Here is a 27,392-nt window from a genome sequence, read left to right on the forward strand (position 1 = left end):
TAGAATTCTCTAACAAATTGTAACATCTCTGGACATGGTCTGTATTTTTCCTTTTCCTTCTACATGTGGGGGTTATATCTTCACCACTGTGTTTGTGAAGTACAGTAGTAAATCAGTGTGAACCCTTAAAGGTGTGGTGCTTTAATGGCAGCTTCATCAACATGTGAGGTTACTGGCGAGTAACCACAAAAATGCAAGTGGCCCATGTGTGCAAACTGGTCCTTTGTGCTAGTTTATTGAAGGCTGACATGGTTGCCTTTCCAAGATGCACAGTAGTTTCACTCGTCATTGGCTTACAAGTATCTCTGGGTTACCAGAACTGTGAGGATTTTACCTACTATACAGATGAAAACCTTTGCTCATATATTTACTATCGAAAGTTCTCATCATCATATCTATGTGGGGATCATGTGAACAGAGATGCAACATAAATTTGTTGTGAAGATGAATTTGGGTAGCTCCAGTTGCAAGTATGTATTTATACATGAAACTAGATTCTTGATTGGCCAGTATCATTATGAGCAAAGTCAGCATTTTGCTGGCTTGGGCAAGTTCTGCATGGAATTGTAATTCCAGGGTAGATAAATCATAATTAGTTCTGAAGGTCTTTGGATTAATTTTTGGTTTGGTTTGGTCTTCCTTCTTAAATATCAACCGAATGATACATTTGGCAGAGAAAAATTCCATGCTTGTGCTGACCTATCAAATAAGTGGCTTCAAATAGAAACATTCAACATCTGGTAATGTAACAGATTAGTATAAACAGGGTGAGTACTTAGGAACTTGCTTCAAGGTAACAACATTAATGTAAGTGTTATGAGTAAACGTTACCTGCAAACAGTTTTTTATTAAGAGACAAAACTTTTTTTTTTTTGCAAAACATTCCCAATATTTACTGTTTTTACTGTCTGTACTCTCAAGACCATCTGCTTAATCTTAAAAACCCAATTTATTTCTGTTCTAAGTGCATATCTACTGTGGGTGGCCATGCTTCATTAGGCTGCCTGATTTTTCTTTTTTTTAATCCTTACATGAGCAGTCCTGTTGATCTTGAGAGGCATTACTATTACATCTCCTGTAATTAGGACTATATCAGTGAGTACTGATATCAGTGGAATATTTCCTATTTTGCACTTATATAAAAGTTTTATTGTATTTTTTGTTGGCATGCAACGGGGCAGATTTGAAGCATCAGTTTGTTTAAGTTTAGATAGAATATTAAGTAATTGCCACAGGCTAATAACTACAATAGCATTTGAATAATAAAGCATTCATTCATCTGGTTCTTGACTATAAATCTAATTAATGGAGTATTTCTAGGTTGCATTCATTTCAGCAGGACATAATAAATATGATGGTCTGTAATTATTTTTACGATGATATACCAAAAAAATCCAAAATATTAATTTTACCACTGTAAGATATTTGCTTCTAGAACTGTTCCATTTATAAATTGTACTTAAAAACCACTGTATCCCAAGATCACATCACTAACAATAATACAAGGGTTGCATAAAGTGAAAGCTACAACCAATAAGCTTTAAATAAGTATCACTAGAAATTGTTAAATTCTTTTAAGTGCTGCCTTTTATTCAAGGTATCCTTAATATATTTTTGAAGTAAATAACTGAATTACAAGCTTCTGTGTTACAAATGTGTCAGCTATTACCAGAAAATACAAAATTGTGTTTATTTTTATGCAGGAAGCATATGTAATTTACTAGCTGAAAACTTTGTATTTTATATGGCATTTCAGTGCTGCTGTCTCCCAAGATGAAGGGGAATAATGGTATACCTGTGGTTTTAGGCATGTACACATTTTGTGAAACTTTTACATTGAGGTTATGTGTATACTTTGTATGTGGAATGGTTTTATATAGGATCATTCTGGATGTATTTCTGTAGTTCTTCATGTGTCAGAGTTTTAAATATATCTTCAATATATGTAACGCTGAACATGGCCTTACACTATTTCATCAGTTAACATTTTAAGAAACACCCTTTGTATTCTGTACAGGATAATTTACTCATTGCATGCACAATAATAATCCATTCTCTTATTTGAATCCCAGTAAACAAACGACTGAGTCCTACTGTCTAGGTATTAATGGGGAACATACAAAATACTTTTAATGGAAAACAGACTGATATGCTTCTTATTATCTGGAGCATCCTTAAACAATCATGGAATTATAATAATTATGAATCTATTTAGCAGATTCATTACTAAAAACCATCAGCTGTTGATGAAAGCAATGCTGAAAGAAATAGCTATACAATTGTTTGGGTCATGTCAGACTGATAAATAAAAGGTTAGGTGAAACATGGCCCTAGCAAGCAACAGACACTATCTCACACTGTTATCCTTGTGGCCACTGATGCACCTGCTAGCTCTCACGATGCACTGCATGTGCTGTTTCTGTGAGCAAGGTTTCTCAATAAGCCTATTTTACTCTCTCTGTGAAGCAGAGGGGCTGCCTTCTACGCAGGAGGGCTGTGGCTATTGCAGCGAATACTGCATTCAGAAGCAGTGACAGGAGAAAACAGCAACGGGTGAAGTTACCAGCACATAAAACACCAGGATGATTACTGTTCTCTCATGTTGATATTGTATTTGAGCATGAGTAGGACGCTGGCTCCCGTTACGCTATTACAGAGGAGAAATAAAGCTGAGCTGCAGAATGAATTAGTAGCTAACAACATGATTACTCTTAGCTGTTAGCACAAGTTGTAGGAGGGGGGAAAAAAAACGGGAGAGGGAGAAAAAAAAAAAACAACGTTTAATGCTGCCTAGGGAATACGGTGGAATTTAGAACAGATACCGTTGCGGACTAACAGCGTGCCTGATTGCACTTGAGTTGAATTACTGAGAAGCAGCCTCATGTTGTATTGTACCATTTTTAAGGCTGAAGGAAGAACAGCAAAATAGTAATGGAGTTGTGTACAGTATTTCTGCATAAATGGAAAATAATATAAAGATGGTGGTATGTAATTTCTATTTTATTTTTAAGAAGAATATAATCCAGGTACGTATCCTCTTTGTATTTTTGTATCTAGTCTATGTACATTTTTCGGTTTCCTTTGTTTCCTTTCCTTATTTTCATTCTGAATGTACCTCCCACTGTTCTAGCTAATGCAATGCATTGATTTGTAACTGATTTGCTTTCTAATGCTATAATGTTGATGAAACTGTCTGAGCTCGTGGACTTAAGAATCAACACTTCATTGAAAAGTGGGGGTTTTATTTTGTAATGTTGGTAAGTTCACAATGTAAGTTGAGTAAGATGGTATAGTATTTGATTTCACAATGAGTTGGAACATTTTAATCAGTATAAAAAGGTAAATAAAATCATTTAGATATATGAATACAGGGGGGAAATATAGTATGTTTTGCTTCTATCTGCCAGTACTTTTTTCCTAGTTCATGATAGGATTAGTAATAAATTGAGCTTTATGGATGCTTGTGTATTTCTGGGTCTTGATTAATCTTCAAGATGAACACCCTGTAGCCTTCTTTTGAAGAGGCAGCTTGCCTAGAATACATGCTTGATTCTGTTCCACAGCTAAACCTATGTGTAAGAATACCCTCTCTCATGTACCTCCCCCAGTCCACAACCGAAGAAACCCCCATAGCTATTTATTACTTTTTTGTCCATCCTTTTAGGCTCAAGGAGATAACATTAGTATTTTGCCTTCTGCAATTGCAGAGGCCAAGTGATAGTAGCTGAAACTAATTTCTTACTATGAGATTGATGGTTCATTTTGCTTTAAGAAGAATTATTATGCAGATATAAAAATCTGACTGTATGTGTTAACCCCCAACTTTCTTTAGGCATCTGGGTCCTATTGCCTTTTTTGTCTTATTAATAATATTTTCTTTCAGCTGACTACTGATTTTATGTAATAAGTTAAATAGAACATAAAGCTATGTGCCCTTAAACTAAGGACACAAATAGTTGTCTTACAGTGGGCATGTCTTGTAAAAAATAGACTTAAAACATTTAAGACATTAAAAATAATTCTCATCTGATTATTCAGTAGTCCTGAAATCTCTTAAAACATTCTGTTGCATTTCTAATTTGAATGCAGCCCAGTTTTAAGTAAGATTTTTTTTTTTTTTTTATAACACGTTGATACAAAAAGGGTTAATATCAGTTCCAGTATCTTAATACTGACGTTAACCCTTGGCTGACAGGAATTCTTGTGCCTTAAAAGCATTCATTGGTATAACGTTATTTAATTGTTTTCTGATGTGAAATTAAACTCTGATCATGAAGTTGTACATATTTTTCACAGTCAGTGATGTAATCTTGTTTCCCGAACAAAGCTGTTAGTGATTATATAAAATAGATGCCTTTAGTGTAATACACAAATATGATTTGGCAATTGAAAATTTAAGGTTACTTGACATATTTGAGTGTTCTAAAAAACAGTGCTACTTCTTACCATATAAATCAGCATACTGAGAAAAGTGTTGAGAGAATGCTGCTAAGTCTAAAAGCACTAAGAGCAAAAAGTAGTATTTAAGGCTAAACCATCTTTTATTCATCATAAATTACTTTTATAAATGATATTATGATAGAAATTATGCTTAACCATCATCTCAAAGACCTTTAATGTAGAAAGAAGTCATGATGCAATATAAATGAGGGTTTTTTCAGTGGAATTTACACAACCTGAAGAGAGTTGTATAAAGGTTTTCTGTCACTATACCATTTGCTTGATCCTGCAGTGATGTCAGCTCAACATTATCATAATAACTACATATTACTGTGGAAACACTTAGGAAATCACAGGTGAAGTGCTGGGATTCCAGAGTATTATCAAGGAGGAGAAAACTGATAGCTCAGAATATCTCTCAATTCATTGAAGTGTCAAGGAGGATTGAAAATTCCAAATTTTCTTTTAACTGTAGTGTTGTGAAAATCTAGGAAGAATGAAGTAGTATACTAGATTCTGTCTTGTGAGACCATTAAAGTAAAACAGAAGCTCTGAAGCATAAAAATTCTTTGGCATCTAAGAAGGTTCTTGTACAGGTTTTGTTTTTCTCATCTGTGTCATTCAATTAGGTTGATAGCTCTGAAGCAGATTTTCTTACTTTCAGGTGCAAATCTAAGTATCACTCCATAGTTGTCAGTATATTGAAGCGAAGAAAGCAGAGAATTTTTGCTTATAAAATTTTTGCGTCATGTTTAGAATTATGTTTAACATCTTCTATTCTTATCAATGAATGTCATTTCAGATGTTTAGCAAACACAGCTCCTAGCTGTGTGTGCCTACTCATCCTAGTGTATGTTGCTGTCAACAGTAGTTGTAGTGGTTTGTGCTTGTGGCATTTTTCAAATGTAAATGTCACAGATGATTGCTACCATTTATCAAATGAAAGACCTCTTTATCAAAACCTGTCTATTTCATACTTTTGTGTTCTAAAAATTTAAGGGAATTATTAAACTACGTTTTAGAAGATATTTTAAACCTCTTTGTGGGGGAAGGATGGAATCCAGAGAGCTTACAAGTAACATTTTGCCCATTTAAATTTGGTGCCTTAATCTAAATATTTCACAGAGAATTTTTGTATGTAGGTAAAAAACAAAGTCACCCCAAAAAACAAACAAAGAAGTCACAGCTCTCTATTATCTCTGTATCTCTGTGTTATGTAGAGTGATGTATTGCACACATGGTCACAAACTCCATGGTGGTTTCTGTCCAGAAGAGATCTAATTCAGGGCAGAGAATTGCCCATCCCAAGGCTCAGGCCGGTACAATGAGATGATTAAAATTCTATACCTGGAAGAAAATTGAGGGATTTTTATGTATCTTCTGATGGATTTAGTTGGTTTAAAGTTGCTGAAAAATTTGAAAGGTTATATAGGACTTTGAATGTACACTTAGTATACTGTAAATGTATCTTCTGCATATGTGTTATGCTTCAGTGTAAATTAAATCACTTGGGCTCTCAAGGTATAATGCTCTAAAGAAAACTCCTTATGAAAAACAAAAAGACAAAATTCAGGACAGAGCTGAGATGTGGTCAAATGCATGTTGATTCTTTCTATTTTTTAAAGGCATTAAATAGGTTCTGATTCTTCAGTACTCTGTACAGTAAATCTTTTGTATATTTGTGGTAATCTGACATAATAGCATGCATGTAATAGTCTAACTCATACTTAGAAGCTAATATGCCTGGTACTGTCTTAGTAATTAAATTATCCCCATATTGTCAGCAAATAACTGTTCCCTCTCTGGGTTTTCCATTCTTTTTGTAGCCTGCATTTAAATAGGAATGGACTATTAAGTGGAATTATCTCCAAATCTTAGCAGCTTTTGAAGTGAGAATGTTGACTGAAAATAAGTTTATGTAGGACAACATACATCATATATACAGCTATAAAAGGAGGGAGAAGGACTCTTGGGTTCACTATTGCCACCTTCTTTATACACTACATTCTCTTCTTTTTCTTCTTTTTCTTTAAAAAGTTGAGGAAATAAATAGAAACAATAAGGAAAAAAAGGTTACTACATTTAGCCAAATAATATTGAAGCTGTGTTCCAAATCATCTGCAGTCTCTTAACCATTGTGTGCATTAATATATTCAAATACACTATACTAAGCTCTCTAAATGGAGCACATTTTAACTTTAGGAATCTGTTCAATAGCTTTTTACATTTAAGTATTAATCTACTATATTTGGCAAATCTCTTCCTTTTATTTTTAGTTCTAGTCAAGGCCATTGTCCTTTAAGGATAATGGCTTCAATATTTTTAATATAAATACCGTGCTACACATTTGTTTCTAAAGAAATAAATAGTGTTCTAAATGTCTTCAACAATTTTTAGTAGTTCATCAATAATTGATTGGCAACTTTATCCTCACAGTTGCTGTAACAAGACTTCTCAGAGAAACACAAATGTTACAAATACACTATTCTCCACACCTTTATGTGTAACTAAAAAAGTGAGAAAAATTATTGCAGGATAAACGTTTATTTTTTTTCAACTCATGTCTGTCTTCAACAGTAACTGAGGAAAAAAATCTTTGACTGCAAAAAAATCCTCTTTTCTCACAGTGCCATAGCAGTAGGGGAGCAGTTAAGACTACTTTTCTCTCTAGAACTCATCCTAGCTAGCTGGGAATTTACATTTTCTTCTAAGCGGTCCTGAAGACAATATGCGTCTGTACATTAGAGTAGTTTAATTGCAAATAACTGTTAAATCACAGAGTTAAATCACTAATATACAAAGTTCTATATGTGGTTTCTGTTTCAGATGCTGTTCTAAATCACAATGAGCCAAAGTCAGTTTTAAGCATGTGCAGCTTGCATCTGTTGTTATCCTTAAACTCGCTGAAGTTGTATGCTGAAAGAACAAACGAGTCAAGTAACAGCTATGAATGACCAGTCTTGCATTATGACTGTTAAAGTTTTAGATTGGATTCCATAGTGTACGTGATGAGTATACGTGCAAGCTCTTCAGGACAGCAGTATGCCTTGTGGGTTAAAAAAATAAGCAGATTGTAGTCTCTTTAGACTGGGGTTTGAAACAGCAGTTTGGTGGTTAGTTGTATTGGTAACATTCCCCATAAATAGAAAGACAACATGTTTACTGGTGGTTAGATACATTACTAGCAGGATCTGTAAAGAAATATCACCAGATAAATAAGCATATATAGTGAAGTTTCCAAAGTATATTGATGGACAATAGGAATAGCATTCTAGCCAAAAGGAGAGAGTGCTGATAGCTCTTCATGCTGTCATGTGAATATTGAGGGGGGTGATAGGATAGAGCAGAACTCTGCAGGTGAAGACCTGAGGAACTCCTGGAACAAAGAGTATCCAAAAGAGACAGCAGAACTACCTCCTTGCTGTTGTCCCTGTCTTTGTCAGGGTCTGCAGGCAGCTCATCTGTGTAGATGAGAACCACTTTACCTTGAAAGACTCGCCAATAACACAGAATAAAAATGGCAGTATTTAAGAATACTAGGAAAATTTAATAATATAAAGGAGCAGATAATTGTTTCAAATTAAGTTCTCCTGAATTAGGTCATCTGAGATTGTCAGTATAATGCTACCGTTACAGCAAACTAATGAAGCAATCTGGAGTATACGCAGTTATGCTTGTCTAAAGTAAGGTAGCATAGGTTTTGCCCAACAGACAAACACTGATGGTAAGTACAGTTATGTCAGGATAACCTTGTTCCCAGGTGACTATGAGACTAGTGAAAGACCATTATTGAGAAATCTGTAGATCTGAATTCTAGTTATTCTGTTGTTGATTGCTTAGGTTCTTGGTAGTAAGAGAATCTCTCTTAGCCTTAGTTTCTGAGGCTGCAAAGTGGATTGTTTACATTTTGTTTGTATGTGTGATTAATTAAATTTCTGTGAAGTATTGTGCGTATCACAAATAGATGTTTCTGCCTGTAGCCAGTAGTGACTTTGGCAGGAATACGGAATGGTATTGCTGCAGAAAAAGACGTTTTGGTTTTGTTTTGCTTTCCCCTACTGTCTTGGTGTCATGAATGCACAGCTGCCGTATGCCTTTTTATAGAGGGAGACTGCACTTTAGTCTCATCTTCTTCCCTGTCCCCTTCCAATACACACAGGCCCCTGTAGTTGATTAATAGTGTAAAGGTTAAGCAGGGCTATGGTTCTGCCTGTTTCTTGCTTTTTTGAGGGGACAGTCTGCATCCACAAAGCTACCTCTGAATGGAGAGGGCTGCTGCTCTACAGCTTCATTTACTGGGATCTGAACAGGAGGTCAACAGTGATCTAGCTATTCTTTTTAAATACTGAATTCTTTTTTTAAGATGATTCAATTTTCTTTCTTTATCAAAACAGAATGCTGGATTTGATAAAATAAAAAAAAAAAAAAGGAATCTGTAAGGATCTGCTGTTCAGACATGTAACTAAAATACACTGCTTGTATTATTTAAAAAGCTATCATTCTTAACCCAGCCCAATCCGCCCCCCACCTACGTGACACATTAGTTTTATACATGATGCTGGCAACTGACAAGTTTTATTTTGACAATGCTTTGTTGTCAACAGCATCCTTGAAATCAATCCAAATTACCTGTTCACCATCAAGTGGATTGACAAAAGTCTGTATTCAGACTTGCTATGGGTAAGAAGTTGAAGGAAGTGTCATTGTGTTCTTTCTTTACAGAAGGAACCCCTCAACAATTTCTTTTATTTCTTCTCTCACAATCCATAACACTTTCCAGCTTCCTGCTCTATAACCATCTAGCATATAGTCTGTACTTTAGTGCTGAAACATTTCAACTGTATTCCTTATGCTTAGAATGGGTTAGAATGGGTTAACCCATCTGTGTTCAACTTTATCATGTAAATTTATTTAAGTCAATAAACAAGCAGAGTGAAAATAAAAAATGGGGTCATGATGGTTTATTGGGAGAACTGGATAAAACCAGGAAAATCGCTGAATGACATCTTGTAGCTCCTTCAAATAATTGACTTATTCCTATGTGCTTCTCAAAAAACAGTTCCTTATTTCCTAGAGTTTTAACCTACACCAATTTAAAACTGTAAGAACAACCCTATGTGAATCTTTACAAAAATAAATGGATGAGACCTATAATGACTTAAAATTGATTCCATGTGTAGAAATACCATTTTAGAAAATGAGTATTTGACAGAGAAATGGTAGACTGTAAACTGATGAACAGATCATATGACTATATAGCTGCAATGGAATGGAACTCGCATGAGAGAACATAAATCTGCTCCATTTAGCAGATCTTTGTGTGTTTGTAACAACACAGCTTTTAATTTACTATGGCGTTGTCAGAAACTGGGTTCAAATAAATTGAGTTCTGCGTTTGCAGCTATTTATAATCCTTTCAATTATCTCCGATAAAAAGCATGGGTTAGGCATTGGATAAAACATATATATGGCTGGCTATGAGATCAAGATTCTTCTACAGAGAATTAAACCTTATTTAAATTGAATGAAAATGTTCCAGATTCCAATGATAATTTCATTATTTCTTGATGTTTTGTAGGCTGAGCCAGTAAACAAGCCTTCTAGCTCGTTTATACATTGTTGGTTTGAAGGCTGTTCAATGAGAAGAATGTCCAAGTCATCTGAATGAAGTTTCTGTAAGAGGGCACTTAAAAAGCTGTGGTTGTGTGGGCAGAGAAGGCAGGCAGTCACACTTCAATCTTGTTAAATAAATGGTTACAGATATTCAGTGTAAGAGCTGAATGGTAACAAGTGTTTCTACGTCTAGAAACATGCCTTTGATATTGAAAAGTGTCCCAGGATGGTTCCTTCCTCTACTTAATAATATGTGAAAACAAGGCAGCCTTGGCTCTAGCAAGAGCTTTGTAATATTCTGAGATGCTATTTGCATGCCTTGAAAATTGCATGCAGTCTCATTGAGCATTCTTTTGCTTGCAAACATTGCTTGCTCTTAATTCACTCTCAACACTCTGACTTCAGGCATAAGCCTGGAAGTAAAAGAAGTCACAAGAGCTATGCTGATGCATATGTGTTAAAAATATGATTAATGTTCCACAAATATTTCACCTTTTATAAAATAATAGGCAGCAACTTTGAGAAGGATGAAGAACGTTGCCTATTCTTGTTCTGCTTGCTCTTAGGCTGCATCCCAATTTTGTTATAAGTGGAAAAGAAAAGTCTGTTTACATCCTCTGTTCCAGGATGCCAGAAGCCAACCAGGTTTTTACCAGCTTTGCTTGGGCTCTATTCAGCATAGTGGATTTTCCTGATGCAGTATGAATCAGTAGTTAGTGTTTATTATTGATCATAACAGGAGTATAATAGTAAGGTCGGTGAAGACAAACTCTGCAATGAAAAGACCAGGTTTCGAGGTGTGTGAACAGACCGTATTTTTTCACACAGTGCCATGCTGTTTGCAGACAAAGAGGACAGTTCATGTCCTTTATTCCTCTCAAGACACCACAGAGCAAATTTTAACCCTTCATATACCCTGTAGCTAAATCAACTTCTTATTCTGCCAAAGAATTTTTAGCTGGTTTAGAAATGGAACTTGTCATTTTAAGAACTACTTCTTTGTTGGATTTTTTGAGCTATTTGACTTGGTTTTATTCTGCAGCTATGAGACTGAGGTGAATGATATGCTGTATAAAAAAGTACATTTATATGTTTAAAATGCATTGACTACATATCTATGGAATACAAGCTTTTGTTTTATGGAATAGAATCTTCCAGGTACCCCATGAAATCTTTTCTTACTCTTCCATATTTTAGATCAAATTGTTTTCCTGTTGTAATGGAAGCTGGCTTTGTCCTGAGACTTATAAATAATATTTGTTTCTTTCTCTTCCTTTCATTTTGTGTAGGGTGGTTTTGTTGTTTTTTTTTTTCTGTGACCAGAACAATGTAAAACTTAGTAACCTGGATGAGAATGTCCATCAGTTGTCATTATGATCTTCTGTTGTTTTCTGTAGGTTTTTTTTCTTCTTAAAGAAGAGAAATCAAGAAGGTATGCCCACTTTAAGTCCTGGCTTACCGTACCATGTGTTACAGTCTGGTATAAAAAAAAAAAAAAAAAAAAAGCACCTATTTCTCAAACCATAGTCATGTGCATGATTCAATCTCAAGATGAAACAGTACTTCATTGATACAATACTGATTTGTTGTGCAAAATCCTACCTTGCTCTGAAAGATGAACTGAGAGAGACCTTTCTGCTTCTGTTTTACTAGCTAGTAACAATTTGTTCCCCTGTCATTTTTTTGACTACTGCAGTATATCATATGGATCTAAATTGAAATGTCATTACTCTGGAAAAAAGCGGACAGCATTAATACCAAATATCTCAGTTAAAGTCAGGGAATTAAACGGGACAAAGAAGCCTGTAAATAAGTGTATCTTATTCATTTATGTTAAAAATAGTTGCCTAGAGCTGCTTTCAACTTCAATTGTTCATGGAAAATTCTACTTGGACAATTAAGGGGAAAGCATAAATAAATACTTAACTCCTCTGTGTTTCTATTGTAACCCAGTTAAAACAACATCAATATTATTGAATAATAAGTTTGTTTGGCAGCCATTGTAATGTCATTCCCTCCTTTTTAGACACTTCAAGAAGCCATGCGCAACAGAGTGAGATTTTGCAAGACATACAAAACTCCTTCAGGATTTGGTTTCCAACAAGCAGATGTGTGATTTTTTTTTTTTTTTTTTTAATTTTTTTTTCTGTCAATGATACCAGAGCATCAGCAGTTTATATATCTATAGTCTCTGATGAAACATATGCTGATGATCCTGTTGGAGATACAAATACTTGTCTGGATCAAAAATTGTGTTTTGTGGAAACAGCTTAATATAATTACACTCCATGGTTTCTGCCCTTTTAAAGAGCCTGATCTCCTCTTACATATATAAGATTTGCAAAGGAATGTTTACAAAGAAATCGGGAAATAATACAAAAAGGAAAGAGAGTTGTCAGAGCAAAAAGGAACAAGACTTAACTCAGATTGGACAAACAAAGAATCCAAAATTTTCAAATACTTTAAAAAGCACTGTTAAAAAGATTGCCAAGTGCCCATCTGCTCGCAACTTATCAACTGAAGAAGAGGAAAGTAATAGAGAATTTTCACTCTCTCCAACATTCAGTTACAGAGTTGCTATTGCCAATGGACTGCAAAAGCATATTTTTGTAACAAAAAATAGTAATAATGAAGATATAGTTCAAGATCTATCTTCAAATGATAGTTCATATTCTGAGTCATTAAGTGAAGTAAAAAGTAATAGCAAGAAAAACGAATACTTATCACACACAATGCCTGTGAGACGCAACAGAAAAAGCTTAAGCAGCCTTGCACCATCTGATGGAAGCTCAGATGGAGAACGCACTTTACACACACTGAAGCTGGGAGCTTTACGAAAACTAAGGAAATGGAAGAAGAGCCAAGAATGTGTCTCGTCAGACTCAGAACTAAGTACATGGAAGAAAACATGGGGCTTAAGAAGTAAATCTCTGGACAGAACTGGCCGTCACCAGAAATCAAATACTCTTGAACCTGGCTTTAGTTCGACAGGTTGTATTAGTCAAACCCATGATGTTATGGAAATGATCTTTAAAGAGCTTCAGGGAATAAGTCAAATTGAAACAGAACTCTCTGAATTAAGAGGGCATGTTAATGCTCTGAAACAATCAATTGATGAAATTTCTAGTAGTGTAGAAGTTGTACAAAATGAAATTGAACAATTGCGAACTGGATTTGTACAGTCCAGAAGAGAAACTCGGGACATACATGACTACATTAAGCAGATAGGCCATCCAGGAAACAAAGCAAGTCTTAGATTTCTAAATGTGCCTGAAGAGAGGCTTGAAAAAACTGGAAGCATAGTTTACAAGATACTAATAGATAAAATGGGGTTCTCAGAGGCACAAAGCACTATTAAAATTGAGTTTGCCCAAAGACTGGGGCAACAAAGAGACTGTCCAAATGCAAAGCCAAGGCCCATTCTTGTTTACTTTGAGTCATCACAGCAGAGAGATTTGATTTTAAAAAAGTCATATAAGCTTAAGGGAACTGGCATTGGGATTTCTACGGATATATTTTCCCATGACATAAAAGACAAAAGAGAAAGAGGACTACCTTCCTCTCAGACATATGAGAGTATGGATATGAAGCTTTTAACTGTAGAGGCAAAAACTAAAATACATGACTGGGAGTCACCTGACAGCGATAAAGATTTGGAATCAGATATAAATAAGAACAGTTATGCAAAGATATCTAAATCAGCACTTCAAATAAAAACAAGCACTACAAAGGGGAGTATCGAGTCCCCAGATACTAAAGACCTTAACAGAACTGCTGACATTAGCACCTATTCAAATAGAAGAAATTATGGCAATCAGTCACCAGAGTTTGACACCGTGGAAAAACAATCGAAGACCTATTATTCAGACATGACTCCTCTATGGCATTTACAGAATGACTTTGCAACACCGAAGCTTAGCCGTTCAGAGTCAGATTTCTCAAAATTGTGTCAGTCTTACTCTGAGGATTTTTCTGAAAACCAGTATTTTTGCAGAACAAATGGCAGTTCACTATTGTCTTCCTCTGATCGAGAACTTTGGCAGCGCAGGCAAGACGATTCTACAGACTGGTATGGCAGTTCCCAGGAACAGGCGGTTGTCCAAGATATGCAACAGTATCCAGAGCAAAACGAAGTGGAGAATACAGAAACCATTGATAGTGGAGTAAGCAATGGAATAATATGTGCATCTGGAGACAGAAGCCACTATAGTGATTCTCAGCTTTCTTTGCATGATGATCTTTCCCCATGGAAAGACTGGAATCAGTTGGAACAAGGGGCAGATTTGGGCCTAGACTCATCCGCACAGGAAGTTTTTGTGTATGATATGAGCAGCCCTTCAGATCAACAGACAGATTTTGGAAAGTGCCAAAGTTCTGATTTCCAGTATGATACTGAAAGCTACGATTTTACCCTTGATGGTACTTCTCCATCATGTCCAGGACTTGATAGCGAATCACAAAGTCAGTGGACCGGTCAATATGATGATTATCAGGAAACAAATTCTCTTTCCCCTTATCAGAATCAAAACAGATTGCCTATGATGTACCGAAGTCAGAGTGAACTACCAAGCGATGACTCAGAAGAAACAGCCCCTAAATCATGGCATAGCCGATTAAGCATAGACCTTTCTGATAAGACTTTCAGCTTTCCTAAATTTGGATCTACACTTCAACGCGCTAAATCAGCTTTAGAAGTAGTCTGGAATAAAAGTACACAGAGTTTAAGTGGGTATGAAGACAGTGGTTCATCTTTCATGGGAAGGTTTAGAACTTTATCTCAGTCTACTGCAAATGAATCGAGTACAACGCTCGATTCTGATGTTTATGCTGAACCTTATTGCTACAAAGCAGAGTATGAGGAAGACTTAATTGAACCACATGGTGAGAATGAAACAGACTATGTAGAAGTAATGGAACAAGTCCTCGCTAAACTAGAAAATAGAACTAATAGTAGTGAAACTAGTGAGCAGGTCCAAGAATGTGAATTGGGGCAGCCTTTGTATGAAACTTCATATGCAATACTACCAGAGGAGCAATATGCCACACAGTTGGACAGTGTGGTCAGTGAAGAGATATTGGAAGTTGAAACTGACATGGCTGCTGACATGGAAGTAAGGGAAGATGAAAATCAGAACATCCCGGAGATGCTTACTGAAACTCCAAAGAAAAAAAGAATTCGACCATCATTTAAAGAAGCTGCTTTAAAAGCATACAAGAAACAAATGAGCGATTTGGAGGAGAAGATCCTTGCTGGAGGTAATAGTATTTTATTATTGTCTTTTAAGTAAAACATTGTTCTTACTAGATTGGACATTAGCTTCTGTATGGTACCTGATCCTGCTTTCATTGGATTTGGTGACAAAAATCCTGCTATGTCTGCTTTTGTTCACACTATGAAATAGTCCCATGGATGTCAAAAGGCTAAAATATTACCAGTTTGTTTTGAAGGAATTTTCTGAATGTTTAGTCAAACATGTTTGTAAGCAATTGTATTGCTTTAAATTTCAGCAACTTGAAAATTAAATTTCACAAGATTTAAATCTTATAAAAAGAACTAAACAGTATGTGGTTCTTGGTTTTCTTATAGCTTTATAAATGTATTCACAGGAGTAATCCAGAGCGTTCAGATATTACAGTACTTTCTTTAACAGTTTTCAAGGCGTGGTTGGTTCTATATTCATACAGATCAGCAGTGTTTTGCATCCTGTATGCAACCTATAACTTGTTATGTACTTGTGAGAGTGCAAGTCTAAACTGTCTAACTGTCCTTAGTCGTACTACCAGTACCCCCTCAATCAAGTAACCAGTCCCCAAAAAAGGGAAGAGAAGGGTGTGGAGGAAAGAGAAGAATAAATGGTAGCATCCATGTGTGAAGACATAGTGGAAAGGAACTTAACTCACAGAGGGCGTTGACACAGATTTATTCTTGAGATATCTATATGTGTATATATATATAAAAGATCACTTATCTTCTGTGTTAACAGACTTCAAAGCAGACAGTCATATACATAACTTTAATACCTCTAGTAATACACAGATATGGTGATTTTTCAATATTAACATACACTGTATTGCTAACATCATAATATTGAATGTGCATTTAATTGGGAGCACATAATTACTGTAGCTAACCAGATGGTAATTGTCACCTTGACTGAATCTTTGCTTTCTTTATCTGCCTTGAAAAAATAATAACCTGATACGTTCATTTTAAAGATGAAGAATTGTGCCTTTAGCCAAAGACTGTATTTGGTAGTAATGAGCATCCAAAGCTTGAACTACCATAAAGGTTTTTTGTACATGGTCAACTACTTTTACGATAAAAATATAGTTAAGTTGAAAGTATGTTACACAAGCAATTAAATATTGCTAATATGAAAGTTTATTTTAAAGTCTGTTTTTACATTCAAATAATGACACTAGATTGTAGATTTGCATTTTGCAGGTGTTTTTCTACAGTACTGTGTTAGATACTAGATGGTGCATGTATGAAGAAACAGCTAGCAGTAGCTAGTATTTTTGTGATATTTTCATGATTTTATGAGGCATGGGAGAGGGGACCACAGTCTTTTTACCTAGTCATTGTTGTATGATGGGAATATAAAGGTCTGAGGATCTAATTAAAGAAAGCACACAGGGAAGACCCAAAATAGTGAAACCCAGATTGGTTCCATTATTTAAAGTCTGTGCATTTATATGTATTATTAGATAACATATGATGTTACATTTCATGCAATCAGTTCTATGAATTAAATATATTTGTTCTTTTAACCCAGCAGGTGAAAGACCTCTTTGAGTCTCTTAGTCTATTGACATTTTTTTCTTCTGAATTACTGAAGCATTTATTATACTGTGTTTACAGAGAAGCCAACTGACACTAAGGCCAGTTTATGAAAATGTGTTATTGGTTGTAGTCTATGGGGCATAAAGTGTCTGCATGGTTATAAGAGGTCATATTAGGGCCTCCATTTTTGTTTCCACTGAAATAAAGGAGAAGGGAATACAGCAACAGGTTAAAGGGAATTTACAGATTAACTGCTACAACAACACTGCTTCTCAGATTCTTAAAACAGTATGCATTGACTTGAGTAGCAGTTCTGTTTTCTCTTCACACTTTGTTTTCTACCCCAACGAGGAGGACATTTGTTACAATCAGGGATTCTGCCTCAGCAGTCACTGGTTTGTTACAAATATATCTTCAGGTCCTGTTGCATACCTGGCAAGACTTATTAAAAAAGCAGTCTTTCATGTTTTATATCTAATGGATGAATATGATATTTTACCTTTTTATGTCTGCAGAACACCTAACAATTTTTCAGAATATATTTCCTAGCTGCAATAGTCTACTCAAGGAATACATTACCTGAAAAATTTCTGCTGCTGAGTGACATTAGAGTCAAATCTTTCTTGATTTTACTTTCAGTGAGCTTGATGACTGATATTATAGACAGTCTATTCACAGGTAATGGAATCCACAGATGAAATTTCTGTCCTTGGAGATATTCAAAAGCCATCTGGACATGGTCCTGGGCAGTGTGCACTAGGTGACCCTCCCTGAGCAGGGTTGTTAGACTAGATGGCCTCCAGAGGTTCCTTCCAGCATCAACTGTTCTGTGATAAGGAAATACATTTTTTGAATATTTTGAATGCAACCTTTGAAGAAGGATGTCTTCTTAATGTCAGTTTGTCCTCCAAGACAAGACATATTTAACTTCTGTTTATTACTTGAATTGCACAGCAATTTTGATTTAGTAGAGGAGACAACATTTTGTAAATAAGTTCTTAAAGGAGTTCTACAAAATACACAAAATGTATGGTTTGTAGCCTCTGAGTTTTCACAACTTGCCCCCTCTTCTTTATGTGTGGATTCATGCATGTCCAGAGAATACTTAGTTTATCATTTAAGCAAATAGTAGTTTGGTTTATTATATCTTCCTTTTAATATTTGCAGGAGCAGTAATAGCTTTAAAGAAAAGCAACTAATAGCTGATTTAGGGTTTACATTACTTTTATGAATGGGTTTGTTGGGTTTTTGAACTCTTACGCCTGTAACTGATTCACAGTCAACTTCTGATTTCTTATTTGCAGATGGAAAAGTACTAGTTTCAGATCAAGTTCCTTCAATTAATTTTCATTATATAACCAAAACATAACCTATTGTTCAATGAGTTTCATCTGTCCATGTAGGCAGGAATGGGTAGACAGCAATCTGACCAGTCAGAGCTATAATCAGATAATACAGTAGTATTATTTCTCCAATTTAGTACAAAAGAAAGGTTTAGAATGCTATTATTTTAATTCTAGTAGCACGTGAAGTAAGGTCATTGAAACTTTGGTACATAAATAATTTATTAGTGCACAAGAGCCCCATCTGATAGACCTATTCTCAGTCTGTAGCTGGAGAGAAAAAATACACTATGGGCTGATTGCTTATGTATTATTTATTACAACGTGGTTTTGGAGACATACTGGAATGAAAGCAATAGGGTATATGGTTGAGAGGAGATGTGAGCGGTACATGAGTGATCCTCGAATTTAAAGTTTTGTAAGGACATTAGAGGCATTGTGATGATGCATGTACATTAATGGAGGGATTGATGGCTTTTTTAAAAAAAAAAAAAAACAGAGAAATGTTAGGCAGTGGTTTGTTTCTTTGTACGCTATAATTGAGAATAACTCTTACCCTTTTAGTTATAGTTCCAGTCCTCACTTGTTACTTTCTAGCTTTTTTCCCCCAGTGGCTTCCTTCATTCCATCCCTATCTTGTTATCTTTTACAGATGCCTTAGAATAAGCATCATTCTCTCTCCTGATGAAACTATCACTTTGGATAAGCTTCCAGAGTTGCATGCACTCTTCTGAGTTGCTTTTGATGATAACATAGACTCTTTCTATGAGTAGTAGTTTATGTGCAATAGCTTCCTGATCTAGTTGATGAAGATCTTGCTGATTGTTTGGTGACTGATCAGATTTTAAGAAGCCTTTGGTCTGAATTTTCTACCACAGAGTAACCTGTAGATTGTTTGTGATGTCAAGATGGGTGAACTCATCTTAATCTATACATTATACAGTGGCAAGTCAGATTACAGGGGCCAGGGATGGGGTTGCCTCTTTAACAGTGCATGAAAGTGGGGTTTCTATTTTTTTATAGGAAGGATTTGTACTACATTTAGTGGTGTCTGACTGAAGAACAGAACTTAGAGATCAGTATCAGTACAGCCTTGCTTTGTATATGCTTGAAGGAGGAAATGTGATGCTGACATTTGAAAACAAAGGGAGTATTACCACACTCCCCTTGCAGTGTGGTCATTTGGTTCCACATTAAGAAAAGCTGTCAGCAAATAAGTATATTACTAATGCATATTTCAAACTCTGTTCAAATTATGCTCTTTTGAACAAGTGTATATTTTCTTATTTTGACAGCTTTTCTAGCCTTTTTATAATAACTATTTGCTGGAACTGCCCGAGTTAACTGTATTTTCCCAAAGAGTATAGGCCTCAGAAGTTAATCTAACATTGTCTTGTGGTACTCAGTCTTCTGTTTCCTTTATGGTTTACCTCCATCATGTCTGGGTTTAATACACTTGTATAGGTGCACAATTACTAGTAACTAACAACTATAGTTAATAGTATTGTACCAGTTCTATTATGTGAATATGTCTTGGATTTGGACTTGAAAAGATCATTGCTGTGGCCCAGATGAAAATCAATTGATCTGGTATTGTTCAGTAAATTAATCAGTGATTTTATAGCCATTCAGGTGGAAACAGGATAAATAAAACCATTACCTTGGTCACAGCAATTGCATATTGGTTGCTGGTGACTGTAATGGGGAAATAAGCCTGTTAGAAGATAAATTGCTTTTAATGATAGATTAAGAGTTCTCCTACACTCAATCTACATCAGCTGTGTTGAGAAGCGGGCTTTAAGAAAGGACCACTGTAGAAAGAGAAATGAAAAGTAGATGTATATTCCATCTTATTCCTTAATTGCTTGAGGTAACTATGTTGACTGATTGAAATATTGTGAATTGTGTTTGGGTTTGCAGGGTTAAAAATAAGGCTCCTTCTTAGGCTGCTGGTGCAGATTGGGTAAGGGAAGGCTGTCTAGTCAGATGGCAGAATTCTAGTTTAGTGTATAAAATACTACAGCAATTAATAAAAATAGAACATGTATATTTGCATGTATTATGCCAAACTGAGCTACTAATTCCTTCATTGACCAGTAGTAACAGCTGATGCCAGTCAGTGTTGTTCATACCACACTATAAAAGAGGTTGTTGATAAGTCATCCTTCTTTTTTTTAATCAGTCTACCATTGCCATAACAAAAGTAACAGTTTATCATCTTGCAGAAATTCTTCAAAATCTATAAGACCCCTCCGTTGTCATTACCACCTCATTTCTTCAAGTATTTTGCTGTTAAAAAATTAAATACAAACTGAAATTTATACTTATCCTTTAGTGAATAATGGTGTTGTGGCACTATTGAAAGCTTAGCTGTAATTAAATCTAAACAAGCTGTCTTGAACTCATGCAGCTTTAAGTTGATTTAGTTTGGACATACTTTATATGACTTTAGGTGTACTTCACTGTAAACATTCACCAGAAGGTATGCAGCAGAGTTGTGGCTACACTTTAAGTTTCCTTTGAGTTCAGCATCACCTTGTACAAAATAATTAAACTTTTTTTTAATGTGATCTCTTTGAGATGCTTTTCCTTCACTTAGCCCAATGGCATTACTCATCTTTCTCATCTCGAGCATATTCTAACAGGAAAAAAAAAATAGTTAACGGATGAGTATACTGCAAATAGTCCTTGCATCATTGTAGAAGAATAACTCAGACAGGAACAATATTAGTTAATAATAGTTAACAGCAAAACCAAGCCCCCAAATGTTCTGTTCTGTTTCAAAATATTGAAACCACAGTATTCAGTGATACAAGGTTTTGTTTGTGTTCTACCATATCCTTAATAAATGGGGTTTGGGGTTTTTTTTAACCTGGAGTGACAAAAGACTTCATTAATATTAGGGCTGATTGTGTATCCTGTGTGGCTGATATAGTTGATCTGCAATGTTTAAAAAAAAAAAAACAAAAACGCCTAATATATGAGGTATAAAGAGCTGGATTTGGGGACATAATACTTTTGGACTGAAGTTGCTTCATCTATTGCTTTTCTCTTCATATGTTAATAATTTAAACAGGTAGATTACAGAGACTTTTAATCAGTGTAAATTCCATATTCACATTAGAATATGGTGACAATGGAACAGATGTATTGTGTAAACAGGCTGAGGAAGAAATGGGTACCCTTGCTATGCACTTGAATAGATGTGTGGTACTGAGGAAAACAAGACTTATTGCAAGTTAAAAATTCTGGTTTTGTGCTGTATTGGGATGACTATGAACTACAGAATTTAATAATCTAGTTTTTCCAACTGTCTTTTTTTTTCTTTCCTAATTTCATGTTTGTGCATGCCTTTTGGTCAGGTAAAGACAATGATGGATATCTTTAACTTTGAGGGAGCGAGGGCGGGGGATAAGAAGCTGAAGTGGGAGCAAACTGAATACATTTTCAGATGATATAGGTGGGAATTGAGAAATACGATATATTCCTGCATGCAATCTGCTTAGCTAAAATTCTAGAAAATCCTTTTTCCTATATATATATATGTACACTCTGGAAATCTTCCAGTAATATTACAGGAAGTAAAATAGCGTTCTATAACATTATTAACTCCATGAATTCAGCCAAGATGTTGCAGATGAACCAATATATAATGATTTGAATGAGTCTGTCTTGCATATGCTTGTGTTTCATGCACACAAGAGTCTATGCATTTTTTTTCTCGCCGCTGGTTTTGCTCTAGAGTCAGGCATAAGTCTTTGTACCCTTCCCTTCCTGCTTCTTGTCTGTCCTTTCATGGGGAAAAGGAATATCAGAAAATTAAAACAGTAAATGGCTGTCCATTCAGCTTGAGATGAATAGAATTGTACAAAGGTTGCTTTAGAAAAATTACGTGAGGAAATCTAATCAGTTAATGATAAAGATGATACATCCATATTTTGTCCATGGAGAAAGAGCAAGTAGTTACATTCACCACCTTCATGAAAGGATGATCCGCATCAGTTGCTTGCTGCTACTACATGTTCAATCTTCAAAAAACGTATTAGAGTAAGGAAAATTATACTGAGAGTAGTGATCATCATTTTAGAGATTCTTACCATTCAAGTAAAAGCAAACCCCTATTAACAAGAAGTTATGTTTTTTCCAAGATCTGTTACAAAGATAATCCGAGGTTTAGAAACCTTAAGTGAAAGAATTCTTTAAAAAATGGTTTAATATGTCTTTCAGAAAACATAATAGTGTTCTTATGGCTGATTGTATTCTAATTCTGCAGTTACAGGCTTCATGTTTATCAGAAAATCTTAGATTGTAATACTGCATCTCTTTGAAAAAAGGGTAGTATCCAAATAAATTGAAAATCAGCAGTTTAGCATAGTAACTCTTACTGAATCAGTGTGCATTACATCAGGAAAACGTGTGTCACAAATCACTTGCGTAACAGTCTGGGAATCCAAAAACCTCTATTGTTATCAGATGCCCTTTTGCTGGAATAGCTATACTTATTCTTTAATAATTTTAAAAAAATAAAAAAAAAAAAAACTTTTAAAAAACCCCAAACAAACCAAAGCCAAAAAAAATTCCCAAAACACAAAAACCCCTACATCCTTAATCAGTAAGGTTTAGCAGAAATCATCCAAATTTTGGCTGTTTATTAAAAGCAAAGAAACAAAAACCCAGCAAAACAAACCACCCCAAACCATTTGTGTTTAGAGAATGACTTCCTGTTTTAGGAAAAGTAATTCATTAAAACTGCCAGTTTCCCTCATAAAAGAAGAAAGTCTCTACTACTCTACTCATTTACAAGAACAGAAAACTATTTAACACTATTTTCACTGTCTTTAGAATTAATGTATATTGATTAATATTCATGCAATTTGCTTGCCCTTTCTGTGTTTAAACAGATTTAAAATAAATTTGCTAGAGCTAAGAGAAAACCTGAGCGTGAATGTCAGTTCCAAGGGCTTATTTATACTCGTTCTGCTGTGGGAATGAACATGAATCGGTATTTTACCACCAAGATTAAGAAATATTTTCTAATTTTATTTCTAAAACATTTAAGCCTTTTCTTTAGATCATATTTTAGAAGCCGAAATAACAGTGTATCATTTTATAATGCAGCTTCAGGGTAAAAGGAATCTTGTTAAAGCAACTGGCTGAAAAAATATCTAGACATGCGTTTAAAAAATGTAATGACTTGGAAAACATGAGTTCATAATTATGCTCAAATCTTCCTCTGATCTATTGGAGAAGTAGGATATTACAATAAAGTGTGAAACCAAGGAGATTCTGTGTTGTTGCCAAAGTGAAATTCTGACTACTTTCATGGGACAGGTGCCAGACTTTTTCTTTAAGCATGTTTTCCAGGTGATCAGTGGAGCATCTACACAGTTGTGTCTCCCTGGAACTCTAAATAGAAGAAAATATCGTAGCATCATGGAATGGTTTGGGTTGGAAAGGACCTTAAAGACCATCTAGCTCCAACCCCCCTGCCATGGGCAGGGACACCTTCCACTAGCCCAGGTTGCTCAAAGCCCCGTCCAACCTGGCCTTGAACCCTGCCAGGGAGGGGGCAGCCACAGCTTCTCTGGGCAACCTGTGCCAGGGCCTCACCACCCTCACAGGAAAGAATTTCTTCCTTACAGCTAATCTGAATCTACCCTCTGTCAGTTTAAAACCGTTACCCCATGTGCTATCACCAACTCCCTGATAAAGAGCCCCTCACCATCCTTCCTGTAGGACCCCTCTCCAGTTCCTGCTGATGTAAAATTGTTGTTGAAACTGATGAAACTTTGTTAACCATGATATTTGCCTCCTTGATCAGTGGAGAGTATTCTTAAGGTAGCTTGCATGATTGGAAGTTTTGGTAAACCTGAAAATAAAGACATGATTGATTGATATATAAATAATCATAGCAAAGAACAAAACATACATACAGACACCTGCACTCTTATATTGTTTAATGCATTCCATTTTTGTGAGAGTTTTCTTCTGCACTTGCCTCAGGTAAAACTCTTACTCACTCCACTGAAAATTTTACTTATTTTCAGTTAAAACCTATATAAAGAGAAGGTTTTCCAGGTAGCCCATGTCTTCTGATTGTGTTGCTGGTAGAGCTGTTTAAAAATGTCCTTGATACTATGATAAAGAATATGATGTGTAAAAAGATACAAGTTAACTAGAAAAAAGTTAAAGCCTTGTTGAACACAGAAAAGACTGTAATCTGCTTTCACTAAAGTTGTGGTAAAGAGCAAACTGCTGACTGATGTGCTAGTAGCTTCTCTGGAGTTGACTACTGAAACTAGTTGGACTTGTTTAAGGAATCTCAGAGGTGTGATGTGGCAAAACATCTTTTTCTCTCTGATTCTTCTTTTTGAGAAATTAGGTTTCTTGATCAGAGGCCAAACAGCAGCCAGTGATTTGTCAGTGCTATCACAGATTCATAAACTCTGCATAGCTCTAGGTATCACCAGTGTAATTGCAGCCTCACCAGAGGAACTCTTGTCCAGCAGCTGCATATATACCAAGATGGAAAAATGAGAGAGAGATATAATGAATTTATTATCAAATGTAAAGTAAACCAGGAGAGAGGAATATGTGTAAAATGGATGAGTAAGAGAAAAAGCAGTTTTAATCTTAACCTGTAGGTCTTTCTGTTCCATTTAGCACAAACAAGATAGAGCTGATGCTTCTCTGCATCCATAAGGCTGGGAAGATACTGCAAATATCTTGTTTGGGAATTTTGTTTGGGAAATTTAAAAGGCATGTTGATTGAAATTTTCTTTTACAAAAAAAGCAGAGGACAAGGAGACATGCCTTTTCCTAATAACTGTAAAAAGGGACTGGAATTCAGAAGGATTTATGCATGTCCTATCGGGCAGAAAAAGTCCTGTAGAACCAAAAGTCATGCTTTGAATTCCAGTGTACCAGTCTATCGCTCTTAACATCTGTGTGTCTCTGGTGTTTGCAGAGCTGAAACTGTGTAATTTGATTTTGTTTCTACCTATAGCATAAAAGCTAACAGTGGGGAAAATAACCATTTTTCAATGTTAAGAAGGGCAATCTCTTTGCTTTCATGAGAATTATCTTGAGACTTTTTTGAGTTGCTTCAGTTAAAAAAAAAAAAAAAAGGTAATTATATTACAGAACAAAATATGCTGAACTTTACAGTATTTGCTACATGAATGCTACTTGTATATTTTGTAATTGTGAGTAAGCATATGTTCTTGCCTTTTTTTGACATCTAATATGTAACTAACATCATTAGCCACGGAGAAAAAAAAATTACTCTGTTACACTCTCTAATGAATTTGAAGTACTGTCACCACCTTCCTCCTTAGTTTTATCTCTCAATAAGACAAAACAAACGATATTCTTTCAGTCTATCCTCACAGATTATTTTATTAATCTCTGCTTGTTCTGGCTTTTGTCATCTTCTTTCTATTCAATTTGTTTGCTTTTAGCGTGATGCCAAAAATTGGAAAGACAACTTCAGCTGAAGTTAACAGGTGTTCATAAAGCTGAGTCATCTCTGTCTGACATGCTGCATACTAATACTTTCCAGAATGACAGTAGTCTGTGTAATATTACTAATATTACATCAACAGTGCTTTCCATTTCAAATATGCTATATGCTTTGTACTGCTATCTAATCACTTTTTTGCCATTTTTCATTTTTTTCTTCCAAACATAGAACTAGTTTTTACAGTAGTGCAAAGGCAGTGAAGTGAATTCAGTAATATGTAAATAACATTTTGAATTCTAGCTCCATCCTTTCACATACTTGCAACCCATTCCAGATTGGTGTCTTCTGCAGGCTCTATGAAATTCTGCTCATCCAAACTTGCTGAGAACATTGGCTGAAATTTCCCTGTATGATATTTGTTGATACCCCACATGATACTTCTGCCAAAAGAATTACTCCCAAATATCACAATACAACTGCACGCTATTTTCTACCAATTTCACCTTTATTGTATTTATTTTGCTTACATAGGGAATGTCCTGAAAAACAATTTTCAAAAATCATATTATCATTGTGGTATTTTAAGTCTTTTCCTTCTCTTGTATCTGTGAAGCCACTTATCAACAGAAGAAAATACAATTTCTTTGTCTTATCTCAGTAAGCAATGCTGGCTGATGCCATCTTTTTATTCTGTATGTGATTATACATTGACTTGTTTTTTCTTCCACTACCGTAAATCTTTAAATTAGTCTGGCTTATACAAATTTTGTAGCCTCCTAGTTTGGGTTTTTTGAAGATAATTTTTAAAGTATTTGAAACTATTTTAGGTAGTTCTTTAAATCTTAGCTAGGAAATGGATACAACTCCATAGGAGAAGAAACAATACCAACAGCAGCTACGAACATCATAGTCTGTGAAATACATGACTGTTTCCCAGACGTTATGTTCTGCTTCTTTGCTCTTGATCTTAGGTGTACATATATTGTTCTTCATCTTTAACAGTAGGATATTCATATGACTTACAGGTTTGCCACCATTAGCCTTTTATTTTAGAACAGGGGTACAATTTTAAAGTAAATCTCTCAGTGTTCCCAACTCGCCACATCTAGTTTGACCACTGGAATGTCTCAGTGTGATTTAGATGCAGCCAAGCCAGATGTTGCTCTCCAATATCACACCTGATGTGCCAAGAACCTAATGGGCTTTCAGTCTACAGGGCCAAAAATAGAACTGGTATGAAGTAAATGCCTCCAAAACATTTGTGGTGTGGATGGAAACTTGGGTCTTCAGCACCAACTGCTTTGAACTTCTGATCTGCTCTCTTGGCACTAAACTATCAGCTATTGCATGCATACTCTGTTGCCCAAGATGGTTGGCATCTTGCTCCTATGTCCCAGGCAACCATTTAACATTCCTGCCCTACTGTCACTTCTGTCTATGCTGTTACCTCAAACCAACTTGCATGTCTCGGTGAAACTCTCATATTCAGTGTAAGAAGCACCAAGGAACATGCTTTTGTTCGTTAGAGTCCTGAGGGACTAGTCTAACAGCTTGTGTCAAATCAAGTGGCTGTTTACTTGGATTTCTTTGGAAGAAACACGATGGGTCTTCAGCTTGCAAGACCATGATACAGTGGTCCCAAGTCAAATGTTTTGTGGTGATGCTGGCTGTGTGATATGGAAAGGCTTGCAATAATCAATTATCTGTTTTCTTTCATAGGCTGTAATTAATTACTTGGTGCCATTTATTT

General features: G+C 35.4%; 1 protein-coding gene across 3 annotated transcripts in view; it reads left to right on the plus strand.

Moving 5' to 3' along the window:
• The first annotated feature begins 2,471 nt into the window (after nucleotides 1-2,471).
• Nucleotides 2,472-27,392, plus strand: part of UNC13C (unc-13 homolog C) — a 164,474-nt gene continuing 139,553 nt past the window's right edge. Inside the window, exons 1-3 of one of the 3 annotated variants that reach the window (XM_074879935.1) lie at nucleotides 2,472-3,026; nucleotides 11,451-11,485; nucleotides 12,080-15,309. In XM_074879935.1, coding sequence (XP_074736036.1) covers nucleotides 12,342-15,309 — 2,968 coding nt within the window. In that variant the 5' untranslated portion in view covers nucleotides 2,472-3,026; nucleotides 11,451-11,485; nucleotides 12,080-12,341. The remainder of the gene's footprint in view (nucleotides 3,027-11,450; nucleotides 11,486-12,079; nucleotides 15,310-27,392) is intronic. The other 2 variants (XM_074879938.1, XM_074879937.1) reach the window with 2 other exon arrangements.

Source organism: Strix uralensis, chromosome 11, assembly GCF_047716275.1.
Source record: "Strix uralensis isolate ZFMK-TIS-50842 chromosome 11, bStrUra1, whole genome shotgun sequence".
In the NCBI taxonomy this organism is placed as follows: domain Eukaryota; kingdom Metazoa; phylum Chordata; class Aves; order Strigiformes; family Strigidae; genus Strix; species Strix uralensis.